The sequence below is a fragment of the Danio rerio genome, chromosome 19, assembly GCF_052040795.2.
Source record: "Danio rerio strain M-AB ecotype USA chromosome 19, GRCz13ab, whole genome shotgun sequence".
Taxonomy (NCBI): domain Eukaryota; kingdom Metazoa; phylum Chordata; class Actinopteri; order Cypriniformes; family Danionidae; genus Danio; species Danio rerio.
In genome coordinates, this window is record NC_141039.2 from 18,924,952 (window position 1) to 18,946,483 (window position 21,532).

At 37.1% G+C, this 21,532-nt stretch overlaps 2 protein-coding genes and 1 long non-coding RNA gene across 5 annotated transcripts in view; 1 reads left to right on the forward strand and 2 right to left on the reverse strand.

Annotated features, from left to right (window-relative positions):
• Nucleotides 1–21,532, forward strand: part of LOC147832527 (uncharacterized) — an 845,986-nt gene that overhangs the window by 334,726 nt on the left and 489,728 nt on the right. The window lies entirely within an intron of this gene.
• The window catches only part of top2b (DNA topoisomerase II beta), a 95,483-nt gene that overhangs the window by 2,106 nt on the left and 71,845 nt on the right, over nt 1–21,532 (reverse strand). The window contains exons 34-35 of one of the 3 annotated variants that reach the window (XM_087294865.2): nt 20,979–21,199; nt 7,995–8,514 (exon numbers count right to left, since the gene is read on the reverse strand). The exons of 1 other annotated variant lie outside the window; for it this stretch is intronic. In XM_087294865.2, coding sequence (XP_087150991.1) covers nt 8,344–8,514; nt 20,979–21,199 — 392 coding nt within the window. In that variant the 3' untranslated portion in view covers nt 7,995–8,343. 3 annotated transcript variants of the gene reach the window in all.
• LOC141379049 (uncharacterized) lies at nt 16,049–20,264 on the reverse strand. The gene is made up of 2 exons (XM_087295585.2): nt 17,329–20,264; nt 16,049–17,247 (listed from the first exon to the last, which is right to left on the reverse strand). The coding sequence occupies exons 1-2, from the start codon at nt 17,774–17,776 to the stop codon at nt 16,400–16,402; spliced, it is 1,296 nt and encodes a 431-aa protein (XP_087151711.1). The 5' UTR covers nt 17,777–20,264; the 3' UTR covers nt 16,049–16,399.

A 21,532-nucleotide genomic window follows, 5' to 3' on the forward strand; every position in this document is an offset into this window, starting at 1 on the left:
ACTGAAACATTATTTTAGGTTTACTTTTAAATGGGTCAGATGATATATTTTTCTTTCAGTATACACACACTCACACAGATTACGTATACATATATAAAGAGTAAAAATGCTGGTATTAACACTGCTTATGATTTTGTGCTATATAAATAAAACTTGAACTTGAGTTGCATTTAGAATTTGAACATGAATTAAAAACTTATTTTAATTGTTTTAATATTTGATGTTGTTTTTATTATAATACAAAAGCTCCGAAAACCTTTTGTATAATAAAAAGATTTTCCAGTACCTTGTTTACATGTTTCTGCATTATTCCAGATGTTCTGTGTTATTTGTGTTTTGTGTTCACTTATCTACTATTAAAAAATATGGTCAATGTGGCATCACTCTGTTAGATGCTCATTAGTTTTTGTTACTGGTAAGTATTAATATTTATAGATGATTAATTCTAGCTTTGCTATTGCCAGAAAAGATTTCGTTATCATGCATATCTCTCTGTAAGCCAACACTGGTCTCACTATGAACCTGCTCTGTTCTCCCTCACAATAGAGTTAAATTACACTTCTCTGACTGCTGTCAGACTGCTGACTGTGGTCTGTTGTTTGTGTGAGTCTCTCAGAATATCTTATCTCGGCATCCAAACGCGCACCGCGATCCATTGTCTTCATAGTGTTATTTGCGGGAACTCCCTTATCCGACGTCACTTCCGGTCTGGCGATTTTTCAGATGCGGAAGTAAATTTCCGTGACTAAAAACGACTCCAAACGGCTTAATAATAAACTTTAACATATATTTTAAAGAAAATCTAGTTCTTACTTTACTCTTACACACATTGTCTCACTGGGGTGTCTAACCTACAATATGCTCTTTAACTCAACACTGGCTGGGCTGCTCACGTGCTAACGACCTGCTCTCGCTCCGTCAGATGATGCAGACTCACAATCTGTGCCTTGTGTTTCCTCTTCCTTTCGTTCTGTTGCTCTCCAGAGATCCTCCTATTTAATTGTTATCCCAAGAATTTTTATATGGCTTATATATTGCTACACTATTTACTTACACGTTAAGATAAATTCTATAATAAATACTAGTGTTTTTGAGTGTAAGGTACATTGTCTATGTTTTAGGCTAGCATTTACAATGAATGCTTAAGCATACTGTCGTATTAAGAATAGTGAACTCATAAAATTAAATATAAAGTGCAGTTTTACTACAGTAAAGTGTGGTGAATTGTAGTACAATCTACCCCATATTGTAAAAAAAAACTACAGCACTGGATCATTTGTTTATATTACACTTGTTGTGTTACCATAGCAACTATAGTATTACCACAACAGAGTAATTAAGGGTGCTTTCACACCTACACTTTTGTTTCGGAACGTGTCTCGTTTGCCCAGTTAGCACGGTTCGTTTGGCATATGTGAAAAGGGCAATCACGCTTTGTTCCACACCAAAGTAATCGCTCCGAGATCGCTTGAATGAGGTGGTCTCGGCTCGATTGAAACGAACCCTGGAGCGGATATGTAATAGGCTTACAGCTATATGAAGAGAGAATTATGAGTAGGGCGGGAAGTTTCGCGAGTCTCCGGATGCCCGCTGTTGAAAAAAAAAAATGAGCGAAAAAGAAGAGAGAACCCAGTCCAGGAGTCTCGAAACAAGCAGGATTCCTTTATTGAGACGTGTTGGTTAATCTGCAGTCATACAGCGTCTTTAAGATGTCCATGTGTCTGCAAGAGCCTACTAGAGGTCCGCAGTCTGCAAGTTCTTTCACAAGTCTCACACAAGTCTGCAAATAGTCTGATTAAGACAAAGATGTCCTGTCTATATTGTCCTGTTAGGAGGAGGGGACATGGCTAAACAAAGCATGCAAATTAAGAGTTGGAGTCAGCAGGGTAAACTGCTTTTTCTGGTCTAATCTCATCATGTTCTGGAGACAGAAACCGCCTGACCATTTGATTGAAAAGAGAAAACAATAGACACCCCATGCTGTGAAACTGATAATTGCATCACTTTGGCTTAGCCTGTAGTCAGCAAGGCAAAGGTTAAATAACCCTCCAAGCTGGCATGTCAATGAAATAATATAATTAACAACCAGAGAATATAACTTTTTAGTTATACGTAGATTATTGTTAATTTGAAATTAGATGATATAAATTTATATTTCCACAGTTCCCCCTTTAAGAGTTATTTAAAAACTCTCACAAAAAAAATATAAATTTGTAAGCTTTCCTAAAACCATTCAATGGCTTCTGTTTGATAACAGAAGCCCCATCTTCCAGTCATGTAACTTGGAAAAAGTTACAGGCACATTTAAACTTATTCTGTGTCATTTTAATATCTACGTAGATGTAAGTGTAGATTTCAAAACTGTTCACACGTTTATGACAATCAGTTGTAATGTCATAAATCCTACATGATGACACAAAAATCATGTAGTTAAACTGCAGATCTTCTGAAAGTCCATGGCTTCTGAATAGTGTTCAGTCTTTTGTGAGGTGTGTTTCTTGTGGTTCTTCTCCAGCACAGAGTTGATCTGATGACTTCCTGTCATGCATGGATCTCCGTAGTGATGCTCTGGTTCAGAGTGTTTCTTCAGAAGATGCAGTGTTTATGTGTTTACCTGCACACAAGAAAACAAGGAAACAGCAGACCAGCAGTATTCATGCATAGACTTGTATGATCATACAGTTCATGTGTCTAGTTATTCAGGTGATATAGTGGTTGTGTTAAGTTGGTGATCGTATAGAGTTGTGTATTTTCTGTCTCCTAATCTTAAAGTTATGACACCTATAAAACAGTGAGGTGAGGATAAATGGGGAAAAAGGGAGTCTTCACCACAGGTTGCGGCCCCTGAAGCCTGTTGCTTTCAGTTCTGCCCTGGGCTCCTCACTGGTTTGTGTGTCCTGTTCTGTCCCTGAGTGTGGTGGGCAAACTTTAAAATGTGAGACACAAACTATCATTCAACAAATATCAGTCCTATCAGACATCATAACATTGAATGGGTAGTGATTGGAAAATGTGTTAAACACATTCAAGGCTGTAAGTGGACTTAAGCAGAGTTCCCTAATACAAAGGAAGAAGTTTCTATTATTCTTTTTTAAAAAGACAATAGAATAATTCTTTTTTGTTCATCTCTTTAAAGTTCTTTTTATTCTTTCTACATTCCCTCATCCAATGTCCTTTTTTACCACAGTAATGACAACAGATATTTTTCCTAAGACATTTGTGATTTGATGTCTTTTCTGTGTTGACCTTAGTGGCAGCTGCTTCAAATCTGACTCTGTCTTTGATGTAAGAGTCTCTTTCCCACAAAGCTAAACTGTTCATATTATTTCTGAGAGTGGTGGAAGACCAGGTGATATTAAGAAATGGCAAAGCTTGTCTGTATTCAGTTGCGAGGCCATCTGACCAGATGCGGACTAGGGGTCCCTTATCATTTAGCACACTGTCCGAATTATCAGCTAATCCACTGTAAGTTATGGCTGATTGACAAAATCTCTCAGTGAATTCATTCACAGATTCATCTTTCCTTTGCACACAACAAGTCACTTTTGACCAGTCGATCTTTGGGCCAACAATGTTCTTTAGAGCTTTCAAAACACCCTCTCTCAAATCATCCTTACTGGCATGTTGTAATTTAGAGGTCACAGTATGCTCAAAACTGTTGGATTCAGATTCAGTGAGAATTTGAGACATTAGCTGGGTGACTTCTGTTAATGTCATGTCATAAAGACGCATTTTGCTGATTAGTGCTCTGCTAAACTCTGAAAAATTTGTGCGTGCTGATGGTAAGCTTTGAGACAGTCTATCTATTTCTCTAGGTCCTAGTGTTCTGGAAACTGATTGAATTTGAACAACAGAAGTGTTGTTGTGTGAACTCTCAGTTCTCTTAGATCTTCTGGCACCACAAACCTCTACTGAGCCTATAGGTAAATCGCTATCTGACTGGATGGAAATGTCTGTTTCAGAGACAATTTGTAAGTCAGGATGCTTATTATCAGGCTGACTAACCTCCTCAATGTCAGTTTTTGATTTCTTGAGGTTCAGTTGTTTTGTTAATGAGGTTATCTTAGCATGAAGTTCTTGGATCTGTTTCTCTAATTCTGATTTAGCTTGAGCTTGTTGTTTAGCTCGAGATAAACTGAATTCTCTGTAGCAGCAGATAATGCCTTTTACATTGTTTTTGCGAATGCATGCATCAAGCACTTTCTTGCATTCATCTAATGTCCAAACATTATCTGGGTCAATGCTAAATTTCTTTGTCAAATTTAGCCTGACTGACTCTGTTATTGAGTCCATGTGCTGTCTTAGCAGCGATTTGAAATCCTGATCTGACAATAAAGGAGTTGTTAAACTACCTTTTTCAGTTGTAGTGATCAGTCTTGTATTCTGTCTGAACATTTTGTGAGCTTATTATCACAAAGTAAAAATACTAAAACTTTTTAGATAAAAGTGTAGTAATTTCTTCTCTGGCGAAACAGAGGGTAACAATATTAGCACATGTTGCTAAAACTTCCTGCCTGAACAAGAGATAACATCAATTAGCTTGTAAAGCTAAACGTAAACTTCTCTGGTTGAACAGAGGGAAAACAAAATAAAAGAAAAGAAAATAGCGCATAAGGCTTAACTTCTCTGAAAAGAGGATAACTTTTTAAAAGAAAATAGCACGTAAGGCTTTACTTCTCTGTCTGAACAGAGGATAAACTGTTACTTCTCTATTGAAATAGAGGATAGCTTTTTGTTAAACAAACCCTGCAGCTGTTTGTTAACTTTTCTCTGATGGAGCAGAGAATAACCATGTGTATAGACTGGTCTGTATGGTTCTTTTGATAGAATGAAACTCACCAAATCGAGGTTGAGCTGAAAAGATTCAGTCTGGATTGATCTGATCTTTGTATTCAAGTAGCTTCAATGTTCATCAGGGTCGCAGTCAGCAAATAGTTGAGAATTTGTGACGTCCGCTGAGTGACTTCAAATTGCCGTTGAGCTGAAGATTCCGTCTGAAGAAGTTTCCTTGATCTTGATGGTTCAAGTAGAATTTCAGGTAGATTTCAGTCTTTTGTGGCAAATTGTTGAGAATTTAATGATTTCAGTCTCTATCCGGGTCACGGCACCAAGTTGTTGAAAAAAAAAAAATAAATGAGCGAAAAAGAAGAGAGAACCCAGTCCAGGAGACTCGAAACAAGCAGGATTCCTTTATTGAGACGTGTTGGTTAATCTGCAGTCATACAGCGTCTTTAAGATGTCCATGTGTCTGCAAGAGCCTACTAGAGGTCCGCAGTCTGCAAGTTCTTTCACAAGTCTCACACAAGTCTGCAAATAGTCTGATTGAGACAAAGATGTCCTGTCTATATTGTCCTGTTAGGAGGAGGGGACATGGCTAAACAAAGCATGCAAATTAAGAGTTGGAGTCAGCAGCGTAAACTGCTTTTTCTGGTCTAATCTCATCATGTTCTGGAGACAGAAACCGCCTGACCATTTGATTGAAAAGAGAAAACAATAGACACCCCATGCTGTGAAACTGATAATTGCATCACTTTGGCTTAGCCTGTAGTCAGCAAGGCAAAGGTTAAATAACCCTCCAAGCTGGCATGTCAATGAAATAATATAATTAAAAACCAGAGAATATAACTTTTTAGTTATACGTAGATTATTGTTAATTTGAAATTAGATGATATAAATTTATATTTCCACACCGCAAACGAGTGATGATCGCAAACGGATAAATAAAGGGACTAAGCCGACAAGAAAATGAATGAATGAATGAATGAATGAATAATATAACTAAATGTTTTAAATTACAAATAAATGATTAGGCTGTGCATGTATTTTATTTTATTAATTACTTAATTAAAAGTTTGTAAAGTCTGTTTGTTGTCCTTTTCAGTTTTTGGATGTTTGTGTGAATTTTGTAGACTAATTTTCATGCAATGTTATTCTATGAAAGTCAATTCAATAAAATATACAAACACACATACATACAATAATCAGACTGTTTTGACATTATGATTCATCTTTGTGTGATTTCATCTAAGAAGAGAAAGGGGGTCAGGCAGAAATGCAGTAAACAAAACACATATGTATGTGAAGTCAAAAGGTATGCTTTACAGACTAAGGACATTTTTACAGTATTTCCTATAATAGTTTTTATTCTAGAGAAAGTGTCATTTATTTTAGTTTGGCTGGAGATAAAAAACACAAACGGGATCTCGGCCATTGGTGATGTTTGCAGGTGGCAAAACAGCGAGATTCGGCAAGTGACTGACTTCGAATGTCTTTTTTAAACCCTCCTGCAATGCCTAGTCCAACCACTGGTTATTAAATTCATTCATTAATTTTCTTTTCAGCTTAGTCCTTTTTTTAATCTGGGGTTGCCACAGCGGTATGAACCCCCAACTTCCATCCAGCATATGTTTTTACCCAGCGGATGCCCTTCCAGCTGCAAACCATCACTGGGAAACACTCATACACACACATACACTACGTACAATTTAGCCCACCCAATTCAACTATAGCGCATGTCTTTTGACTTATGGGTAAACCGGAGCACCCGGAGGAAACACACAGGAAGAACATGTAAAGTCCACACAGAAGTGCCAACTGGCCCAGCCTAGGCTAGAACCAGAGACCTTCTTGTTGTGAGACGATTGCGCTACCCACTGCGCCACCATGGCGCCCTGGTTATTTATTAAATATAAATTATTATTATGTATTATTATATAGCATCAGTGACTTATTATTAGCAGCAGTTTGCTAACTCAAACTCATCTCACCTAAAACTAAAGTAATAGATAATCTGTAGGGTATTGTGAAGTGGAAGATGAGAAACAGGAGGTCCAACACAACAGAAGAGTTGAAGGCTGCTATCAATCAGAGTAATCTGGCCTTCATAACACAGATTGATCATCTCATGCTTGCTGGAGTAATCTGTGCAAGAAATATCCCTGATCAAGAATTGAGTGCTTAAAATGTTCATAGTTGTCAGTAGTCCGAAATTTCTGTTAAAAATCCTGTTCTTCAAAAATACTCTACTTTTCAAAGATACTGGATTTTGGGTTTTCATTAAGGGATAATCATCCAAATAAACAGCATATGTTATTAGTCTGTGTGTCATGAATCTATATAAGTGTTTCTCTTTTTTAAAATAAATGATAATTTATTAAAATGCACCTGTATGTGGCAAGTTCAGTGCCTGGAATTCGCTAAGGACAGCTACATGCTACATGCAAGCTACAGATACCTCTCATTCAACTGGCCACGGCCTTGATACTGCAGAATATAAAGGCTTAATATAAATTAAACACATGAGTTACAACGTCCACCAAAAGCAGGCACAATAAACACAAGACACCGCATTTTCATATCACAAATTCTACCTATAATTCCGAGTATTTTTTAATAAAGTTGATAAAGTATAAATTAGCCTAAAATAATACTTTAACTAACTTTCCAAAGAAATTTGTGATTCCCAAAATATCTACGTTTAAATAAGTATTTCAAATTCACAAAACATTATTGAAAATGTCAGAGACTAATTCTTTTATTATGCAATTAGTTTAAAACAAAGAGACAAGTCAAACTGGACAGCCTCATGGTTAAGTGTGTTGACACATAATGCAGCTGCAACCATCCATGATCCATGTGGTCTTTCACTGATCCTATTCCTGTTTCTACCACATATTTCCTGTCATATCTCCACTGTTCTATCACAAAGCTGTAACATAATTTGAAATTTATTTCGGACAACAGTGTCAGTGGTAACTGGATAAAAAAAGAAAGTGTATCCCACACTGAAAGTTATGGTAGCAACACAATCACTGTCAACATTTTGATGTCAGTTTCATTGGCATTGTTAAGTTAGTTCTTTGACATCAATTCTGAAAAAAAAAGAAAAAATTGCTGTCTAAATGAGCAGAAGCTGTACTGTCCCATTTATCATCCTGTTTCTGTATGCAGCAGTACTACTAAATTGTGAAAAAAATGTTTCAGTGACCAAAAAATAATTGACATTTCATGTTTATTTCCAAGTCGTCTCAAAAAGATAATTCATCTCTAACTTTCAACCATTAAAAGGTGCTAAAGCACAGCAGTCTAAATTTCTAAAAGCTCAAGACAAATACAATTCAATGATTAAAAAACATTGTCAATGTATAATACCAATAATAATAATATAGCAATAACAATAATAAAAAGAGTAAAACAGCTACACTGTAGAAAGAATTCAACATCACAATTGAAGAAAAAACAAAATGGTAAAATGGGTAAATGTACAAAGTTCTGCTGGCAGAGAAACTTGTTCTGTACCAATCAGTTTTCTGGACCAAGAGTGTGTATATGTGGGTTTGTGTTTTAGTCAAACATGTCATCGTCATCATCATTATCAGATTCTGCAAAGTATTTTACTTCTTTCTTGGCTCGACCAGAACGATCTCTTCCTGAGTCCAGGTGGCTAAAGCTGTTAAAGCCCGTTTCATCATCATCATCATCGTCTTCATCATCAGATGCTGCCTTCTTTGGTTTCTACATGCAAGCACACACAAACAATATAAGCAATGGATAGCTCCCGCACATGACAAAATATGTATCAATTTCGACACCTTTTAAGTTCAGTTAGTACAATGTGCAACATTTCCAGTGCAGACCAAAGTGCATCATGAACCTAATTTTTTGAAAATATTGTAGGACCACCATTATTTGAAGGATTTCACCTTTTTGAATTATTTTAATTTTGTGCTGTTGCAAAAACATCTGCAGGATCTCTTCAGGACAAAACAAGATTCTATCAAAATTCTGACTTGACTAAAATGCATAGTGTGTAAAGACATATTGCTTTTTTACCTTCTCTCTTTCTTGAAACACTGTAGGATACATACAATGCAGACTGACATACAACGTTTTTTCCCCTTTATATCAAATGGATGTGATAATACCATATGTATGTTAATGCTTATACAAATGTCATCATTATTGTTTTAGAATTGAAAAGAACAATGACATTATTTAAGCCAGTAAAAGGCATGTTTGCAGAGTGTCTAAGCACAATGGCCAAATATCCATTCATTCATTTTCTTTTCAGCTTAGCCCCTTTATTAATCTGGGATCACCACAGTGTAATGAACTGCCAACTTATCTGGCATATGTTTTATGCAGTGGATACCCTTTCAGCTGCCACCCATCACTGGGAAACATTCATATCCTCTCATTCACACACATAGGGCTCTATTTTGACGGTCCATTTGCAAAACAGAAAGCGCAGGGCGCAAATGCAATCAGGGCGTGTCAGAATCCTTATGTGCTAATATGAGGACGGGAAAATCCGCTTTGCGCCATGGCGCATGGTCTAAAAGGGTTGAGTTTATTTTCTTAATGAGTTATAGGTGTGTTTTGAGAATAAACCAATCAGAGTCTCATCTCCCATTCCCTTTAAGAGCCAGCTGCATCGCGCCATAAGTGCATTTGCACGTCATAAGTGCACATGACGTAAAGTAAGTTCACTTTCACTTTTGCTCTCGTAGATAGGGAAACTTTTTTGCACAGACATCAATTAGCCAATAAATAATTAATTTCGTTAGTTAAGGGCAAAGATTTGTTTCAAAACTATTTCTAAATTCAGTTCTAATTTCCAGCAAACTAATAAATGAACAATAACAACGAAGTGTGTTCAAAATACTCAGTTATTACACCTGCAATGCCCCATATGGTCTAAAACCTGACAGGTGGACAAATCTAAGCTTGTTTTTAATAAAACAAATATAAATATGGATATAATAAATAATACTGCTAATAATAATAACAACAATAATAATAATAATAATATTAGACAAAAGCAAATTGAATGAGCTGAAAAAGCCTCCCGAGATGAAGGATTCAAGGCAGTGGTTTTTAAATTCATGTAGGCTAGAAAATATGTTTTGTAATATTTTAATTATTTATATTTATATCCTATATATATCCTTATTATATCACACACACACACAAACACACACACACACACACACACACACACACACACACACACACACACACACACACATATATATATATATATATATATATATATATATATATATATATATATATATATATATATATATCCTTAATATTTTAATTCTTTTTCATATGTAAAGATATTTGCGTATTGCTCTACATCTTGTGTGTAAGCAGTGTGTAAGCTAACGCGCTCTGCGCCAGACTTTAGACCGGGTTTGTTCTGGTCTAAAGAACAGACTATTACAGTTTCTCAAAATAGCAACACGCCTGCTTTTTTAGACCGGAACGCCTATGGGCGCACATATGAGTGTAAATGCATTTGCTATTTAAACAGCGTGGCGCAACACCTCAAAATGACCCTTGCGCCGAGCTGAAAGTAGCAAATAACAATTGCTTCAGGCCTTGCGCCACATTGCGCCGGGTGTATGATAGGGCCCATACGCTATGAACAATTTAGCCTACCAAATTCGCCTATACATGTCTTTGGTCTAGTGGGGGAGCACCTAGAGGAAATCAACACAAACACGGGGAGAACATGCAAACTCCACACAGGAACGCCAACTGACCCAGTTAGAGCTTGAAGCAGCGACTTTCTTGCTGCGAGGTGATTGGGCTACCTACTGCGCCACCGTGCTGCCACAATGGCCAAACAGTGATATTTAGATACTTATTTAGAATCCCAAATGATGTTTAACAGTAAGGGTGTCACGATCCTGCAAATCCTTGATTCAATTAAATTTTCGATTGTAAAGTGATGGTTCAATTTGATTCTCAATTTAAAAAAAAAGAAATAAAAATTGAAAGCACGATTTGCCATTTTAAGAATTTTATGCAATATAACAATATTGTGTTGCTCTGTAGGTCCAGCAATCTGTAGTCAAGGCTACTAAATATGCACTGCTAAGGCCTTTAATAACTTTCTCATTCACATTACTGTACATGGAGGGTCTCACCGTAGCTGTGAGATGCGTTTTACTTGGGATTTCATAACGCGGTTCTAGCACTCTAATTAAATGCCTGAAACCTGAGTTTTCTACCCCTGAGTATGGTCGCATGTCCGCGGCTATAAATACTCCTACCGCGCTTGTAATTGCCTTTGCATGTGTTGAGTTACTTGAAAGTTTTATTCCAAATGAAGGCGGGAGAGTAGTTTGCGTTACACTTGTCGGTTTCACAGTATGTTTCTGTGGTGCTTGCGGAAATGCCCTGCCTTGATAGTCGTGCTGCTGCTGGAATAATGTGGTAAACGTACCATGTGTTGCAAGCTGTCATGTAAGTTATCTGCTGTAAAAGTCTGTTACTTTATGAAAAACAAATTTATGTTTTGCATCAAACAAAAATGAAGCATTGCAGTAAGAAATAATTATTTTGCACTATTGTTTTTATATGCATGTCAATTTAATAAATAATATTTCTGCTACAAAACAAATAAAAGATTATTATAAATCATTCAATTCAATGCTGAAAGCTGCAAAGCAGTCACCAGTAACTAAATAGCAAAACATATACATCTCAAGAAAGAATGGACAAAAGAAAGTAAGAAAAGTCTCACTTCTATCAATCTTTAAATGTAGGGATGCACCGATATGGATTTTTTGGCCGATACCGATAACCGATAATTCTTCAGACTTGGAGTCCGATAGCCGATATATATATATATATATATATATATATATATATATATATATATATATATATATATATATATATATAGGCCGATAATTATAAATACTTAAAAATGTTATATTTTTATACAGCAAACTTCATAAAAGATTGAACTGCTCTTATGGACTGAATAGTCTATACTCAGAGCAAAAAAGACCTATATTCACGATTTCAAACAAATAAAAATACATTTCATTTTCTTCATAGCAAATTAACATGCAACTTGACTGTTGCATAAAAATAATAGGTTAAATAACAAAATGGAATTTAATTAACAAGCAAGTTAAATATATTTTAAATAGATGAAAATGATAGAGCTAAGGACTGAAACCAGCTCAAATGTTTTTGAATAAAACGTGTTACAGTGATGTACATGTGTACAAATATGTCATGTCCGAAAAGGCCATTTTTAGAGGTGTTTTGACAGTTCTAAGCCACCGTACAAGCGAAAAGCTAGATACATAGATTCATCCTATTTGGCGTTTTAGATTCTTTTGAACAGGTGCTGCAGTGCTTGTCAATCAGCCAACGCTTCTGTCTTCGTTCTTGCTGTCAATTGCGGGGAAAATTATTGATGAAATGTTTCTTAAAAACCGCTGTGAGTTTCACTCAACCGTGGCAACAGATGCCCTCGGAGTCAGATTTTGGTTCAGCACCTGATCATTGAGCACAGATGACTTTATGACAAACGCAGAGCATAATATAAAGACAGAATGTGCGGCGAGTTTATGCTGGATTCAATGTTGGTGCACCTAGGCTCTCCCCCGTGCTGCTGTATTGAAGGTTGTCAGATCTGTGTGTGTGTGTGCGTGGTTGTGTGTGTGTTTGTGTGCGCGGTGACAGCTCTCACGTGCGCTCGTTATAATCAATATGAATACTCCAATCAACTGAATACAATCATACATCAACAACACACGGCAAGCAACGTGTTGATAATAACAAATAATCATATTAGACTACAAACAGCCCAATGAGTTGTTGTTTAGCATGTGTGCAGGGGTTAGGTGTGTGTGTGTGTGATGCGGAGAGGGAGACACAGATTAGAGGAGTGTTTTTTTCACAATGAGACTGTTTTCAGTGATGACTGGACCAAGTTACATGTGTCCTCGTTCATTCAAAGAGAAGGGAAGAAACAAATTTTAGAAGGTTCACCAAGAAACTAATATTATTCGGCCCTGGAGAAATAAGTGAATCTCCCCTGCTATCTCTAACACAACAAAAAAACATTTAATATTTTTCCTAAGGCGATTCGAAGCAAAATACACAATGACACTCAATCAAACATATCTACAATGATAAGGAACATGGTTACTTACCGAGTTATTAACGCACAGCAATACCATGTGAAGAAAGGACGGACTTTGAAGGAATGAACAATGTGGGGAGAGCTCCATAATAGTGCACTGGGCAAGTCTGAACATGTTCCGCCCACAACGTTCTGTACAATCACATAATTTATCGGCTTAAAGATATCGGCCTAATTTAGACATCGGATCGATAATGATAATCTTAAAAATAACATTTATCGGCCGATAACGATATGGCCGCAGATATATCGTCCATCCCTATTAAAAAGTTTTAGTTTCAGTTTGTGTCATTTTAAATGCTCAGTCTCGTTATGAGCTGATCTTAATTTTTCTGTGTTAGTTGGAAAAGCAGGCGAGTCAGCCGATCCAATATATGAGCAGGCAGAGCAGGATTCTCGCGATGACTACAAGCGCATTACCGCTCTTTGTTATAAGCCGCAGTTTCAGTGTAACCTTAGTAAAGGCGAGCTTCTTTGGCCATGATGTGTAAAGTATTAGATTTTACATTTTGCGGATATTTGCGCTGAACACGCAGTGAATGCAACAAATCGAGATTCAGGCACCTTCTCCGAAAACACTCGATTAATCTCGGCTGGCAGATCAACATTCACCACATGCCATGATCAGTCTCATCTGCACTTCAACTTTAGGTGGGGTTTGCAAACCTGTGCTTTTCACTCTTCAGCCGTTTGCATTTCCTGCAGTTATTAAAGCTCCCTCTCTGTCATCTAACAGCGGAATACCTTGAGTGATTGACAGCTAATATGAACCAATATAACGCCAGGGAAGAGTGATTCAGCAAGTTTTTAGAAAAAAAATCAAAACAGGTCGCACTAAACCCATTTTATGTAGTCACACAAATGCTCCCTAATATATTATGAGGTCGCATAGATTAATTTTCGGGCGCATATGCGACCTAAATGGCTGCAATATCGAGCCCTGTAATACAATAACTTGTCTAATTACCCTAACCTGCCTAGTAAACCTATTTAACCTAGTAAAGCCTTTAAATACCACTTTAAACTGAATAGAAGTATATATATGTAACCCAGTAGAATGAAGTTCTACAAGTTTTTAAGTTTTAAAGTAATCTTAAGGTTATTTATTTATTTATTTATTGTCTATCTATTTATTTATTTATTCATATTGGTTCTAGAACAGAATTAAATCTAAAATGTGTTTTGCATTCATTTGTGAATATATACATCCTAATGTTGATGTGTAATGATATAAGCGTCTATCTATGAGAATATGATAAGATAGCAAGTTTGATCAACCTTCACTGAAATACATGGGGTTAACAAGTTTGGTAGGTGTTCCTACACTATTGGTTTATATGCGTTTAGTCCCGCCCTCTGGTGTGGAGTGTGAAATGTGATTGGCTGTTGGGAAGAGAGAGCGGAGAGAGGAGGAGACTCGCGTCGCAGCTATTATGATTGCGTAACATTCACAGAGTATAAAAACAAGAGATAGTAATATATATTGCGTGTGAACAACACGTTTTTGATTACTTTGAGTTTGTTTTGTGTTTGTTTGAGTTTGCGGTGTGTTTTCATCATATAAGTTTCCAGTGTCAGTTATTAGTCAGTTCAGAGTGAGTGAGCATTTTTTAAATGCCTAGATTGTCAACTGACAGTTATGGAGGACTAAAGCTGAACTGAGAGAGAGACGGTTAAACCGAAAATAAGGAGGAGAAAAAAGAGAGACTGTTAGATTAGTATGAAACAACGCTGAAAGAGTCAAAGAGGAGCAAATAGCACCACAAATAGCCTGAATACTACGTGAGATTTGCCTCTCATCAGCTGGGGAGAAAAAGTGAAAGTGAGGATTTGAAAGACCCGCGGCAGAAGTTCGCCGATCGATCGCGGCTTGTTGGCCCGTTGTTCACAAGTGTTGTCAGTTTGGAGAACTGTCATATATTGCTGTCATCTGGATCGCTGTCATCTGGATCGCTGTCAACTGGATCGCTGTCATCTGTATCGCTGTCATCTGGATCGCTGTCAACTGGATCGCTGTCATCTGGATCGCTGTCATCTGGATCGCTGTCAACTGGATCGCTGTCATCTGGATCGCTGGCATCTGGATCGCTGTCATCTGGATCACTGGCATCTGGTTTGCTGTCATCTGGATCAAGGTAATCTTCATCTGAAGTATCTTGTTTAATTTTATTTGTGCTCAGGAGAGTAAAGAGGCCATTTTCATTTTCCCGGCCACAACGTACACTAGCAGCGATACAGGCCTGCAACGGGGGGTGTATGAATGTGTGAGTGTGTGGGCCCACAGAGTTTTGAGTTGTTTATGGAGATGCAGTGAGCATAAAATACTGCTGCATGTTTTAAAGTATAGATTTATACTAATAGTTTATATAGGTGTAATTCAGTGTGTAATTTAGTGACACAATTGTAGCCACATTCAAAGAGAAACATATTCAGTCACTCTTAGTCACTTGTTGATTTATAAGTTTAATTGTTAGAGTGTAGAAAGGTGGTATTTTTCTATATTGGTTTAATTAATATTCTTCATTGTACTGTAAATTGCTGGGTTTGACTTTGGGTCATTTTACTGTCTTTTAGCTGTGCATAAATTCTATATTTTATATTTTGTTTTACATCTGGGGTTTTTCCCAATATTTACATTTCTATTCTAATTAAATTATTTATATTTGCTGATTTATCTAAGAGTTTTATTATTCACAGAGTTTATTTCTGGCAATTTATTCTAACACAGCAAATATTTATATTCTCATCTGCCTTATTTACATTACGTCATTGAAATATATCAGAGGGGCCTACTTCAACATATCTGTAGGCGTTTAGTGTATTGAACCTGGAGCGCTATCTTAAACTTAATACACCTAGGTGGCGCTACATATATATATATATGTATATATGTAAATATATATATATATATAAATATATATAACAGTTTGGTCTAGTTCTTGAATCTGATTGGCTGAAAGCTGTGCAATATTTTGACAGTAACAGTAGACAAACAAATCTTCACCCTACACCTTTTTGTATTACTCTGCCCACATACAATCAGCAACAAGCAGAGGCCGATCTAGTACTTTTGAGGCTTTTTTTGTTGACATTTACATTTACATTTAGTCATTTAGCAAACGCTTTTATCCAAAGCGACTTACAAATGAGGACAAGGAAGCAACTTACACAACTATAAGAGCAACAATGAAGAAGTGCTGTAGGCAAGTTTCAGGTGTGTAAAGTCAAAGAAGGAAAGCATTAGTAATGTTTTTTTTTTATTATTTTTTCATTTTTTGTAGTTAGTTGAGGTTAGTCAGTGACTCTGCTGTTCTGATGCAGTTAGGGAGTTCATTCCACCAACTGGGCAGATTGAGCGCGAGCGTTCGGGAAAGCGTTTTCTTCCTTCTTTGAGATGGAACCACGAGGCAACGTTCACTCACAGAACGCAAGTTTCTGAAGAGCCTATAAAGCCAAAAGTGAGAGCAGATAAGAAGGGGCGCAGCCAGAAATTGCTTTGTAAGCAAACATCATTGCTTTGAATTTGATGCGAGCAGCAACTGGTAGCCAGTGCAAACGAATGAGTAGCGAAGTGACATGTGCTCTTTTAGGTTCATTAAAGACCACTCGTGCTGCTGCATTCTGAACCATCTGAAGAGGTTTGATAGAGTTAGCTGGAAGCCCGGCTAGTAGAGAGTTGCAATGGTCTAGTCTGGAAAGAACAAGAGCTTGAACAAGGAGTTGAGCTGCATGTTCAGATAGGAAGGGTCGGATCTTTCTGATGTTGTAGAGTGCGAATCTGCACGATCGAGCAGTTCTAGAGATGTGGTCAGAGAAGTTTAGTTGATCATCAATCGTTACTCCAAGGCTTTTTACCATTTTGGATGCAGTAATGGTTGCCCCGCCTATCTGGATTAAAAAGTTGTGATGTGGAGTTGGGTTGGCAGAAACTTCTAGCATTTCTGTTTTCGTGAGATTAAGCTGAAGATGATGATCTTTCATCCAGTGTGAAATGTCTGACAGGCAGGCTGAGATGCGAGCCGGAACCGAGGGATCATCAGGGTGAACAGAGAGGTATAGCTGGGTATACAGAAGGAAAGGACAGAACAGAAGGAAGGACAGAAGGAAATGATCCAATTTGTGTAGTGGAATTACTAGTGTTTGGTCATCGAAGCAATGTCGAGTGTAAATAAGGTCCAGCTGATTACCTGATTTGTGAGTAGCAGAAGTAGGTGCTCTTTTGAGGTCAAAAGAGGCAAGCAGAGTCAGGAAGTCATTAGCTTGTGGTCTTTCAATGTGGATGTTGAAGTCACCTAGCACCAACAAGGGAGTGTTATAATCAGAAAAAGATGAGAGAAGAACATCCAGTTCATCTAAGAAGTGACCTAATGTACCAGGTGGGCAGTAGATGACAGCCACATTTATGTAGAAGGGGTGGATAATGGTGACTGCGTGGAATTCAAAGGAGCTGATCTTTGTCAGGGACGGTCTCTGAGTAAATTTCCATGCTCTGGAAATCAGTAGTCCCGTCCCACCCCCTCTCCCTGTCTGACGAGGAGTGTGGGAAAAAGAGAAATTAGCAGAGAGAGCTGCATGTGTAGCAGTGTCCTCCGGTCTCAACCAGGTCTCAGTTAGAGCTATGAGATTATAGTTAGAATGTGTAGCTATGGAGGTAATAAGATCTGCCTTGTTCACAGCAGATTGACAATTCCAGAGGCCCACGGAGAGAGAGAATTGTGAAATAGCAGATACTTGTATTGAACGAAGGTTGTGAAGATTACGCATAGAGCGTACCTCACGTGTTTTGCGAGTGTTAGTAACAACAGGAATTAGTAAACACATGATGAAAGTGCAATACAAACAATAATTAGTGCAAGGATAAAGAAAAAAAGAAAAAAAGTACAGTACTCAAGTGCTTTGTCGGTGTCTTTGCTCTGTGGAGATGCGCAGGTAGAGTCAATGGTCTTTACACTCGTCGGTCTTCACCCGAGGCTGCTGCGACCGCTGCCGCGCTGAGATTAACAGCTTATATACACCCTAGAGCACTAACGTAGCTGATTGAGTTCAGCTGGACACCCAGAGCACTAGCTAATTGGATTCAGCTGGACACGCCTCGAGAGTACAAACACCCGAAACTACCGAAACAACCGAATCTGCCACCGATACATTGTTGAAAATGTAGTTGTTTAGAATGTAGTTGTTTAGATCGCAACTGTGCAGTTTGTTTATACGTATAGTGCCTAATTTAAAATATGTACAATTTCTGAGAGACAGCTCGTCGGCAGCCTTCAGTCCACCATACTGAGTAGAACAAAGGCAGTTGACATTTTTATTCCACAAGATGGCAACGGGACCGCATAATAAAGACCTTAGAAGATTAAAACAGCAGATCAAATCATTATTAAACTGGTAAGTGACATTCCAAGTCGATCTCTCTCTTTTGTATGTTGTAGTGCTATCTTTATAACATTACCATAGTAATTGTAATGCATTGAGTGTGAGATATGAGACTCACACATCAGGAATGTGTGTTGTGTTGGCATCTGTTTAGCATTTTCCCTTCTCACAAACACAACAGCAATCTGGTAGTTTTTGCGCTGCTTTCGGGGTTAATTATTGTGATGTTGTAACGGTCGCTTAATGTTGGACATGCATTTTATATAAATGGCATGTCCCCTTTAAGAGGACTTTTTCTGTGGTTGTTTTACCTTTGATATGTAAGCATGCATGCATGGCAGCTCAGTTCAGTTCTGGTGAGCTCTGAGAAGTGTGTGATGGTCACTCCACCGCTGTACTGCTGTTTGCTTGCGACAAATGTTTGAGTGTCTTTTTTTTTCCTTTTGCCTATTCATTGTCATTGACTGGCATGTACGTAGTCTACAGCACTTGGAAAAAATGCGTAAAGGCCTTTGAACTGTTGTATAAACGCAATATCACACTAGTAGCAGTGCTGAGTATTGGTGTCCATGTAAATGTACTCAGTGAAAATGCAAGATGATGTCGCAAGCTGTCAAAGACAGCCCATTCCTCTGCCTTTTCTGATTTCATGAGCCCTCAAATGTTTCATTAAGTTTGATGTGTTTCTCTCCTTACATGCAACTTTTGTAAAGCGTCTGCTTTACGTTGCTGTGAAAGAATCCTTGCTTGTAAAATATAGGCACACTTTAGAATGCTTAGTTTAAGCAAATTTGATGAACGTGATTGTTCGTGTTGATGAATCTGAAGGGAGTTGCTCACCGAGTACGCTGTATTGCGCGCATTGTCTGTGTGTGTGAGTGTGTGTGTATGTGTGCATTTGTATGTTTTCTTAGCAACAAGAGTAAATGCCTAACACATCCCTCAAAGCTGTTTAGAATTAAATGTTTAGAGATGGTGTGACCAAAGTCCCTGTAAGAAGTCTTTATCTTTGGTAAGTGCCTTTGACGTACCCCTTGGTGCTTCTTGCATTCTAGTCACAAAACCAGTGGCACCAAAAGTAAGGACTGAAATTCATATGCTGGTTCAGGGATTTCGAGAGAAAGTGATTTTGGTTCAGTGATTTTGTGAGATACTGTTCTCACTCTCAGGTCATATCATTCAAAAGAAAAGGGCAACATTATCCCCTGATAATGTCAAAAGACTGGACTGTCTTAGCAAATAAATGTTAACGAGGACTAAGCAAAATTGTTTCTACTTTATAATTAATGTTCTAAACTCGCAATACAACTTTACAATGAGTAAAATTGTTTGCATTCAATACTTTATTATTATAGTTTTCCAATTTCCATATTTGCAATGCCTGTGTTTTGGATTTCTTTTTTGTAGTTCACTTAGAATTCAACATGGAAATCTTTTTCGTTTTATTGGCATTGATTTAATATTTTTTTTGCTACAGAACAAACCTTAGTTAAACAATGATTTGCCTGATTACCCTAACATGCCTAAGTAAACTACTTAAGCCTTTAAATTTAAAATCTTCTTTACGCTAAACAGAAATTGTGAAAAAAAAAAATTGTTAATAATTCAGGAGGGCTAATAATTCTGACATTAACTGTATTTTGTATTGATGTATAATTTAAGTTAATGACACTATTATATGTTTACAAGCTTTACTGACAGCAGAGGTTGTTAAGTCAGAGTTGTTCAGAATTAGGATTTAAGATATGATGTAGGGGTGGGCAATATACGATAACGGTCAAAAGTTTGGAGTCAAGCTTATTTTCAAACAATTAAAAATCGTACTATCCTGCTCACCATGGATCCATTTATTTAATCAAAAATACAGTTCACATTGTAGAATTGTGAAAATTGATTGAACTGAAAAATAACTGTTCAGAAGCAGTTTATAATTCAATTTAATAATATATTCCAGAGATTTTAAAGATGAATTTTCAGCTTCAGTACTCAAGTCTTCGGTCACATAATCCTTCAGAAATTAATCTAATTTTATAATTATTAATAATAGTAATATTATAGTATAGTATATCTGAGATTCATTTATTATTTTAATGATACATTTCTACATAAAGATTACTCAGGCTGAGAAGACAGAGTGAAAGCATTTTTTGGTCTTTAAAAGCAAGGTTTGGTGTATTTGTAAGTATCAACAATGGCAGTGCTTGGCGTGGCGTCTGAGGCTGAGACTACACTGATCTTAGGTTAAGCTGTCAACCACTTGTTACCAAGATATTTTGAATTGTGATGATGAGTTCAGGATAGGCAATCGCTGACTTTCTTTAGAAAGTTACATACTTCTAGTTCTGTTAATCTCTAGTTTGTTTAATCTACATAAATTTTGTGATTATCTGGATATTTACCTATGCATGTTTCACACACCTATTTTAGGCTCTAAGGAGACATGCAAAAAATGCAGTGTTGAGGGGCTCCAGGAATGCAGCTGCGGACTACTTTCAAGAAATTACTGTGAATCCATAAAGCAGATTAACAATGTACATCCATTGGGGCTGAATGTTTGCAAGCAAAATTTAGTTGATCCGGCCAATATTAGAATGAATGAAAAAAAAAGAGTCCATGTACATGCAGTTATAAAGTATATATCACTTACTCTGCTTGTGGCAGACTTTCCATGCTTCTTCATAGGGCTATACTCATCCTCTTCTAAGCTTGACTGCTTTCGCTTCTTGCTTCTGCCTTTCCCACTCCCTTTTGATGCTGGTGGTTTCTTAGTGCCTGTATCTGAGTCTGAGTCCCAGACGGATGTATCAGGTTTCTTGGCTTTAACCGGAGCTTTCTTCGGCTTAGGTGGTGTATCTACAGGTTTCTTAGCTGGAGCAATAAAAAATTTAACCATAAACATGAATTAAGATCAATTTTGGCCTAAACTGGTAAGCTATATGGTCACTGTAAACATGCTGTCTTGTCCAATTCATTATTAGTGTTTTGTTCATGTGAAAAGTAAAACAAGATGGTAAATGCAAAAAATGTAGGACAGGACCATGTGGATCTGATACTAACTTTATAAACAGCCACATGCAATTTAGACATTAAGTTATCATAGTTAACACAATATTTGTACAAAAAGTTTTCATTCACAACAAAAGGAAAATACTCACAAAAAGGGACTTTTCACTTTTAAACAAGAATTCAAATTACAGGTAC